Source organism: Mesoplodon densirostris, chromosome 1 (assembly GCF_025265405.1).
Source record: "Mesoplodon densirostris isolate mMesDen1 chromosome 1, mMesDen1 primary haplotype, whole genome shotgun sequence".
NCBI lineage: Eukaryota > Metazoa > Chordata > Mammalia > Artiodactyla > Ziphiidae > Mesoplodon > Mesoplodon densirostris.
Window position 1 is genome coordinate 41394596 of NC_082661.1, and position 10405 is coordinate 41405000.

Sequence of the window (10405 nt, forward strand, 5' to 3'; positions counted from 1 at the left end):
CCTATCTTTCATTCTTGAGTGGCAGATGAAATTTCTAGAGGATTAGGCTTGCCATTGAGAGAAAGGGCTGGGTGGGGATGTCATGGGAGGAGTAACTGAAGCTTAAAAAAGTATGAATTTCCTGGGCTGGTTTTGATGTACCTATCAAGAGAAAGTTTCCCTTCCTGAAGTCAAGAAGTAAGGCATGAAAAAGCTAGACATTTTAGTGGTCATACCTGCATAAAAGTATTTCCAAACTTTTAGGATTGTTGGATACATTCATTCCTAAATAGCTTCTTAACACACAGAGGAGGAACAGATACACAGTTCAAGAGTAGTGAGTAGATTTTGTCTGAAATTTTACCCTAATTACTGCAGCATTCTCTCTCCATTGATACCATTCAGATGAAATAGTTTTCAGGGTAGAACAGTGCCCTCTGAAGGATTGATCTCGCATCAGTGGTACATGAATTCAGCTTTTTAAAAAGTTTTTTAATATATAAGATTTGATCTCAATAGGTATTTGAACAACCCTATAATTTTATAAATATTATTGCTTAGGTAAAACTGGATTGATTTTTAAAAAGGAGGGAGTAAATGTAAAGCTAAAACTCCAAAAAGTTAAATATTACAGGAAGCACATAGCTAAAGTGATAATTATGGAGTCAGTGCATGAAGACCTGACGTTTGGACAAACTTAGTAGCATTAGTTCCTTTCAATCACTAGCTACTGCCAAGCATTAGGTTTTCCTTCTGTAGACCATGGCTAAGTTACTGGGAGGAATAATAGAGGGTAAGATTAAGTGTAGAATAGATTGTGTTGCCTTTTTATTTCTTCCCCCACTATGTTAGGTGATAGAATTTTTAGTGTACATAGCTATGACTTTTTTTAAAATGCATTTTTTTCATTTCCTTCATGAATAGCATTTCCTTACTTTCAGGCAACCATGTATACCCAGTGCACACTGTTTACCTAACTTTTTCCTTCTTTAGCATTTCATTTTCCAAATCCTTTGTGGAACATCAACAGTCCAGTGTCTCTTTCTTTTTCCTCAACCCTTATAGTTTGGTTTCCTTACAGTCCATGTTGCAGGGCTGGGAAGCAGATGAAACAGTCTTGCCCAAGTCGGATAAGATGTTTAAAAATAAAAGATGCCATGAGCTGCAATTAAATAATGCTCTAGGATCAAAGTAATTTCCCTTTGCATAATAGTTACCTTACATGAGAATTCCCGAGTATGAAGTGTGCTGTATAAAATGTACACACTCAATTTTTCTTTCAAATTCAAAATGACTTTAAAATTGGAATTACCAGAGTTTTCTAATATTGCATTTGGAATAATTTCACATGTTGCCATTTTTATCTCTGTCTTTTTTTTGGTGTTTTCTTTTAGTCTCATCTCTAATCTTATCAGTGATTAATTTAGGAAAGGATATGGATTTCTTAACTTACATATTTTATTGAATTTCTTGGACTGCATCTTGAGGATGACTTTGTTTTAGTTGGTAGCTGCTTTGCATTTTTGAAAATGAGACTGGCCTTCCTCATCTCATCTTGGAAATGAAACAAATGAAATGAAGCATGAGAGAGAATCAAAATGATGTATTTTTCCTTCTTTTTAGATGGTAAGGTTGAAGTTACAAAAGAAGGTGTGAAGCTGTGCACGATGGGTCCAGGAAAAGTATTCGGGGAATTGGCTATTCTTTACAACTGTACCCGGACGGCGACCGTCAAGAGTAAGGCTGTTCTTTTTTCTTTTTTTTTTTTTTTTTCAGATACTTTCAGTGTCTTTTCCGTAGACCTGCGAGGTGTTAACATGCCTCTCGATTTTAATCTTTGTAAAGATTAAAATAATCTATATTCTAATTATTGCTTTGCAATATAGTTGATATTTTCCTCCTAAAGGATGATTGTTAACATTGAGCTAAATTTTATTGCTGACTTATGAAAAGTATCCTTTAACCTAGAACTCATTAAATTAGGATTTACAAAATGATATAATTTTATAAATTAGAATTAAACAGAAGCAAGACTTTTCATTTTTCTGCCTTTAAAACCTCAGAATCATATTTAAGAAAATTTTACGTGTCTGTCTATTTTGGGTTGCATTCCCCACATAAATTTTACTTATTCATTCAGTAGTTTAGAAAAATTGAGGAGAAATGTCCTTCGTCTCATTCAAACACTGAGTAAGATATACTGAATCCTAGAACTGCGTCTGAGTATATTCTTGTCCTCAGCTGCTCATCAAGCTGTATATTACAGCATTTTTCTTTTCTACTGATTGAGCTTATTTTAAATCAAGGCGTTAAAGCAGCTTGTTTCCCTAATTTTACATGTATGTGTATATATGATTTCTCTAGCAACTTTTATTGCTTGGTAGAAGCAGCTGCAGTAGTTACAAGGGAAAGAAGTTTGTTTTAAATATTCCTTCTTCCTGAGTACAGGATGTAATGAGTGTATAACAAACAGAGCTGAATGCCAAAGCCAACAGTGGAAAGTCCATTGCATCTTCAGGCAGACGTGTATATTTCATGTTTGAAAAGTTCTTCTGACACATCCTGTGGATGATTGCAGTCACAAGTTACTTTGATTAGGTTGTGTCATTAAAACAATCCTGTTGGCAAAACGACAAATTGTTAATTAATCTTGTCTGGGTGTCACTGACTATTTTATAGATTGCTTTTATTTTTTCCTCTCAGAAGTATGGCATATGATTGACAATATGATATTAAAACTTGGGTTGTAAAGAACTCAAGAATGCGTGGCCAGCTAGAGTCACAGAAATTCTTATAGGTCTTGATAGTGAATCACCTTTTTAGTCACTGAAATCATTGTAACATCAATGGCAGTTGGGGCCCTTATTAGATGAGTCTTTCTTGGCATTTGATTCTTGATCTCTGAGAACACAACTCTTTTGATTGATAGGCACTGCCATGTTTTTATTTCATGTGATTATTTAATTATATGACTCAAAGAATAATGAAGCCCGATGAACCATAAAAGATTCTGCCAGAACTTTAACTCACTTAAAAAGTACCTTAACTAGAAAAAAGAGCAGTGACAACTCCATTAAGTAAACAGATTTTACTATCATGCTTCATTTTCATGAGAAATATATTACTTTTAGGGCAAAAAGGAGCCATAATAGCACATTTGGATTAAAACAGGCTTTCTCTGTATTATGAATAAATTTTTAAGGTTTTAAAATATTTAAATTATAAAAATATTTCAGCCTTGTGTACTGCTCATTTAATCTAACTGAAACTACAAATTTTCCAAAGGCCAGCAAATGATAGTAACATGGTACTTAATATTTTGGAATATTGAATTATCATTAAAGAAATACTTTAAATAAACTGAATCGAATATTTAAATTATATAGCAAAAGATTTTTTATAAGATGATTGCTTGGCTTCATGAAAGTCAGTTTTCTTATTAGGGTCTTATAAAATGCTGTTCATTTGCACTAGCCACTGTTGTTCTCATGCTTGGTAAATTTAAATAGACATTATGTATCTGATTGAACAAGAAGGAACTGGATGTTGAATGCAAATTATGATCCTAACTGTTTGGGGTCAGAACATCCATCATGGAAGGGAATGAGTGATGGAGCATGTTCTTTAACACAGACTCAGATGTCTCATGAGTGTGTATGTGGTTGTGTGTGTTTATCGTGCCCAAAGATGTGGAGGTTGTATTCAGAAAAGAGTCTGTGGTTGATGGTGTACAAATACATCTCTGCATGTTTAGATGCAGAGGTTTTGTTCATGTGTAAGGAATAATATCTATTAACAACTTCTGAATGTTGTGTAAGACCTCTAAGGTGTGAATAATGGTCATTTGTTTTCAGGACCTTTTGTGCTGTCTTCTATACTATCCAGGGAGATTGTACTTATGATTGATGATTATAGTTCTTAAATACTATTTTAAATTTGTTTAAATTATACTCTCAGGCTGATCACTTTATAATTTATAATTCTGATTAGATTCCATCATGGGTGTTAGTTTTACCGAATGACTACAGTGATGCTCTCTTACTCTTAACATGTGATATTTTAAAATGTCCTTATTTGGCTTTTTAGATCCAGTTGTTTCTCAGAATTCAGGATTATGTTGAGTCTTGTCTATTTTTTCTTAAGCATTATTTTGCCAGTGATGACCACTTGGAGTAACTTTCAAAATGCATTCATCTACTTGGGTGTAATAGTCTAAGTCTGAGGAAATTGCCCTTCCTCCTCAATAGCTTGTCTATCCACACCTTTTTTCTTTCTCACTTACCTGGCTTGTGACCCCCTTTCCCCCCAAAATACCCACTTTCTTTCATGATTGAAAATGTTGATCCCTCTTTTCTTTCTCCCTAGATTAGCCTGAAAGCTGCCTAGCATTTTAATGCATTTTTAATTGCACAGTTATCACTGAATCCTAGGTGATATTCAAGAGCTCCTCAATGTACATGAGTCATTTCTTGTTCACAAGAGCACTTTTAAAAATTGTATCAGGCCTTAAATAAATACATTCCAGTGACTTCCTCTGATAACGAATGTGAACCTAACACCTATGGGTAGTCTTTTTTTTTTAAAAAGGATATAAAAACCAGTTGTCTTATATTTTTATATTGAGGTTTAATTGACATATAGCATTGTATTAGTTTCAGATAGGCATGATTCAATATTTGAATACATTGCAAAATGGTCACCACAATAAGTCTAGTTAATATCCATCACCATACATAGTTACAAAATTTCTTTTCTTGGGATTAGACCTTTTAAGATCTACTTTCTTAGAAACTTTTAAATATGCAACACAGTATTATTAACTCTAGGTACCATGAGTACATTACATCCCCAGGACTTATTTATTTTATAACTGGAAGTTTGTGCAGTTTGACCCCCTTCACTCATTCTACCCACTCCTCACGGCCCCCCTCCCCCAAAACCTCTGGCAATCACCAATCTGTTCTCTGTATTTAAGAGCCAGAACTCTTTTTTTTTTTTTAAGATTCTACATATAAGTGAGATCACAATGGTATTTGTCTTTCTCTGTCTGACTTATTTCACTTATCATAATGCCCTCAATATCCATCCATGTTGTTACTAATGGCAGGATTTCCTTCTTCTTAATGGTTTAATAGTATTCCATTGTGTATATATACACCACATTTCCATTACTAATTCATTCATTGGTAGATATACCTGTCATTTCCATATATTGTTTATTGTAGATAATGCTGAAATGAACATATGGGTACATGTATCTTTAAGAGTTAGTGTTTTTCAGAAAAATAGATCAGTGGAATAGAATAGAAAGCCCAGAGATAAACCTACGCACATATGGTCACCTTATTTTTGATAAAGGAGGCAAGAATATACAATGGAGAAAAGACAGCCACTTCAATAAGTGGTGCTGGAAAAACTGGACAGCTACATGTAAAAGAATGAAATTAGAACACTCCCTAACACCATACAAAAAAGTAAACTCAAAATGGATTAAAGACCTAAATGTAAGGCCAGACACTATCAAACTCTTAGAGGAAAACATAGGCAGAACACTCTATGACATAAATCACAGCAAGATCTCTTTTGGCCCACCTCCTAGAGAAATGGCAATAAAAACAAAAATAAACAAATGGGACCTAATGAAACTTAAAAGCTTTTGCACAGCAAAGGAAACCATAAACAAGACGAAAAGACAACCCACAGAATAGGAGAAACTATTTGCAAGTGAAGCAACTGACAAAGGATTAATCTCCAAAATTTACAAGCAGCTCATGCAGCTCAATATCAAAAAAACAAAAAACCCAATCCAAAAATGGGCAGAAGACCTAAATAGACATTTCTCCAAAGAAGATATGCAGATTGCCATCAAACACATGAAAGGATGCTCAACATCACTAATCATTAGAGAAATGCAAATCAAAACTACAATGAGATATCACCTCACACAGGTGAGAATGACCATGATCAAAAAATCTACAAACAATAAATGCTGGAGAAGGTGTGGAGAAAAGGGAACTCTCTTGCACTGTTGGTGGGAATGTAAATTGATACAGCCACTATGGAGAACAGTATGGAGGTTCCTTAAAAAACTAAAAATAGAACTACCATATGACCCAGCAATCCCACTACCGGGCAAATACCCTGAGAAAACCATAATTCAAAAAAAAATCATGTACCACAATGTTAATTGCAGCTCTATTTACAATAGTCAGGACATGGAAGCAACCTAAGTGTCCATTGACAGATGAATGGATAAAGAAGATGTGGCACGTATATACAATGGAATATTACTCAGCCATAAAAAGAAACAAAATTGAGTTATTTGTAGTGAGGTGGATGGACCTAGAGTCTGTCATACAGAGTGAAGTAAGTCAGAAAGAGAAAAACAAATATCGTATGCTAACACATATATATGGAATCTAAAAGAAAAAAAATGGTTCTGAAGAACGTAGGGGCAGGACAGGAATAAAGACACAGATGTAGAGAATGGACTTGAGGACATGGGGAGGGTGAAGGGTAAGCTGAGATGAAGCGAGACAGTGGCATGGACTTATGTACACTATGAAATGTAAAATAGATGGCTAGTGGGAAGTAGCCACAAAGCACAGGGAGATCAGCTCAGTGCTTTGTGACCACCTAGAGGGGTGGGATAAGGAGGGTGAGAGAGAGACGCAAGAGGGAGGAGATATGGGGATATATGTATATGTATAGCTGATTCACTTTGTTATAAAGCAGAAACTGACAGACCATTGTAAAACAATTATACTCCAATAAAGATGTTAAAGAAAAAAAAGAGTGTTTTATTTCTTTGAATAAGTATCCAGAAGTGGAATTGCTGGGTCATAGGATAGTTCTATTCTTAATTGTTTGAGGAACCTCCATACTGTTTTCCATAGTGGCTGCACTAATTTATGTTCCCACCAAAAATGCACAAGGGTTTCCTTTTCTCCACATCCTTGCCAGCACTTGTTATTTCTTGTCTGTTTGATAATAGCCATTCTTACAGGTGAGAGGTGATAGCTCACTGTGGTTTTGATTTGGATTTCCTTGATGATTAGTGATGTTGAGCATCTTTTCATGTGCCTTATGGCCATCCCTATGTCTTCTTTGGAAAAATGTCTATTCAAATCCTCTGCCCACTTTTTAATCAAATTGTTTGGGTTTTTTTGCTATTGAGTTGTATGAGTTCTTTATATATTTTGGATATTAACCCCTTATCAATATATGATTTGCAAACATTTTCTCCCATTCTGAAAGTTGCCTTTTCATTTCATTGGCTTTCTTTGCTCTGCAGAAAGTTTTTAGTTTGAAGTAGCCCCTCTTGTTGGTTTTTGCTTCTGTTGCCTTTGCTTTTGGTTTCAAATCCAAAGAATCATCTCCAAGACCAATATCAAGACACTTACCACTTAAGTTTCCTTCTAGGAGTTTTATGGTTTCAGATCTTACATTCTAGTCTTTAATCCAAAAAAGAAAATGTTTTTATTAAAGCTATAGATTGACATATGCTCTAAATTATGATTATAAGCTTGTTCATAGTGATCCAACTAAGAGAACGGTTGTTTGAAGCAAGCTCTTTGTTTTTCATCTGGGAAAAATCAACTGGGATTCTTTTGAAAATAAATAAGTATATACTATTGGTTATTATGGTAGCACCAGAAGGAAGATCTGATAGCACTAAGAAGAATATTTTTTTAGAACAAAAACCACAGTGATATAGGGGGAAAGAAATCCATGTTATGTTACTTTTATCTTATAAAACAACACCACTGATTTTCCCCTGAGGGATGAGGATATAAAAATATAAAAAATTAACATTATATTGGAAACAAATCTAACAAATGCCTTGAGGTTATTCATGGCTTAAATAGGCTCAAGTTTTCTTTATTAACTGTGATATGAAAATGGTCGCTTTGATTGCGTCTATCCAATTACAAGCATTCCAGATGCCATGGGGAGAAAAAAAAAGTCAGTGGTTATATTTGGTTTCCATAACACCAAACAGTGTCTCCAGTGTTGTTTGAATTTCACATTTTTGTCTAAATATTTTGGGATTATACTAACAAAGGAGAATGTTACCAACCATTTTCAAACCCCATAAGGGATAGGAATTTCTAATATGTCCATTCAATACCCCTGACTTACTCAGTTCCCATATCTGGAAGCATATTATTATCATGTTTTTCTAAAGTCTTACTCCTGGCTGTGATTTCACTTTCACTACAGTCACAGCTAGAGCAATGTAAATTTACACTAACCCAGGGCCTCTTACCTTAATTCTATGCCCCAGGTTCTCTAAAATCACAAAAATGGAGAAGTTGAAGTTACTGGAAACAAATAGGATGGAAAAGGTACTTAGTTTACAATGAGAGAGAGATTAAGTGGCATATACCCTGTTTGTGAATTTGCAAAAATATGTCTTATTTTTAACTGGATTTCCCACAGCCAGTTCTCCCAACTACACAGGAATTTTTTTGGATTTGAATCACATGCTCTTTGCTCCAACTTCAGTTGTACACGAATTAAAATTTTTGCCTGCAGATACTAAATTGAAGCCTGTTCCTCACACTTTGAGTGTCCCGCTCAGAGTGCCCCAAACGTTAGACAGTATATTATTCAAATGGTCTTATTCAAAGAGACCCCAATAAAAACCCAAGACTAAAAGCTCTCTCTTTGTAGGAAACCATCTTGATACCAGATTAAGGTGATTAGCATAGAAAAGTTATCTGCAAAGTATGTCTATCATGGGTGTGGAAGCTTTTTTATAAACTGACTTGGGCAAAATATCTGAGTAATTCTTTCTCCTTCGATTATTTATAGCGAGTATTTAAAAATTCCTCAGGACTAAAGTACTTCATTACTAACGCAAAAGAACCTAAACATCCTACAAGAAATCTGCCAAATTGGTGACTTGAATAACATCTGCTTTAGTTTGAATACTTTCAACTTTCCATACTTAAGCTTTCCTGAGATATTTGACAGGGGGAAGCTGACCAATGAAGATATTTCACTGTCAAAGACTTTTTAAGAATGAAGTTAAAAGGTTTGGATTTTTCTGTTTATTTTTGTTTTTAAAATTAAGTTGAGTCTATGCAGTGAGGTGGCTTGTATATTCCCTTGCAGCTCTGTTTCAAACACTACATTATTCAACCTGACTCAGGAAAATCTGCCAACTGTCAAAACCTTAAAGATGAGTGGGGAAAAAAGTAAAAGAACTAAAGCCAGCAAATACAATTCAGTGGTAGCACCATTGCCCGGTAACATTAAATGTCACAGCCTGAGATAACAAGAATTTTATATCACAGGTAGTGATATTAAAATATTTAATACCACACATAGTGATACAGACCCCCTTCCTTCTCACTTCATCCTGAACAAATAGGGGAACTCCATGGTAATCCTAATATGTCTTTAAAACCACTTTCAAAATGTAAGATACACTTGTGGGTTTGTTAAACATTAACTGTAACGTTTACACACATACTAAATTCTGTCGGTACTTTTTATTTTTACCTTGAGAGCTTTAAGTCATGTCTGTTTTTCCAGGATGATGAAAACTTATAACAGAGGACAATAGTTTGTCATAATGATAACATAAAAATATTTATGGTACAAACCAATCTACACAAAACAATGGATAATAATCAGGTTGAAATGAAAGCTTCATTTCTGTCAATAATTGGATTGATAGTGAATAACAGTAAACCAGTGTATTAAAGAGAAGAATATTATATCACATAAAAATTTATATTTAAAAGGTTTGTGGTGTTGCACATGAAAAAAGAGAGAGGAAGTAGGAGGGAGGCCATGTTTTAAGGATGCTACTTTCAAGTTCAGCTTTGCAAAGTAGTCAATAGAAACATTTGTTAAAAAAAAAAGTAAGAATTACATATATAATTGCTGACTACATATATTCAAATATGATTAATACAAGAGCTAGTCATTTCATTGGAAGGAAGGAAGAAAATAAAATGTCTGATTTAGTATAAGGTAATATATTTTAAAAAAAGTAAAAGAAGATTTGAGTATAATTTCTTGCTCAAATCCCTGCATGCACTATAAATGTAATGCCTATACCTATATGGTCAACATACAGTGCTTTTTATTGGTAAAGGAACACAAGGAATGAATGCCAGTTTTATTGTTAATGTAAAGGAATTCTAGATGAAGCTCTTGGAGTGGCTGTAAACCTTGAAGATTTCTTAAGATGACTAAGTCAAGAAGTAAGTGGTTAGATACTTTTTAGGAAATGCCATCATAGAGTTCCATAAAGCAATGTATTTATGGTAAAGATTTTTGCGTGTAAAAATGAAGCAACACTGTCTGCCAGTACAATCAATCAATGTGTGTGCAGTTAATACCCAGGGTTTTAATGACCGGGAGCAACCCCATACTGTCAAGCTCCCTGTGTGACAGTGCAAAAGCAGAG

General features: G+C 34.4%; 1 protein-coding gene across 2 annotated transcripts in view; it reads left to right on the forward strand.

Annotated features, from left to right (window-relative positions):
• PRKG1 (protein kinase cGMP-dependent 1) overlaps window positions 1–10405 on the forward strand; it is a 1262482-nt gene that overhangs the window by 482887 nt on the left and 769190 nt on the right. For both annotated transcript variants that reach the window (XM_060102657.1, XM_060102651.1), the window contains exon 3: window positions 1603–1716. In XM_060102657.1, the coding sequence (XP_059958640.1) occupies window positions 1603–1716 (114 nt within the window). The remainder of the gene's footprint in view (window positions 1–1602; window positions 1717–10405) is intronic.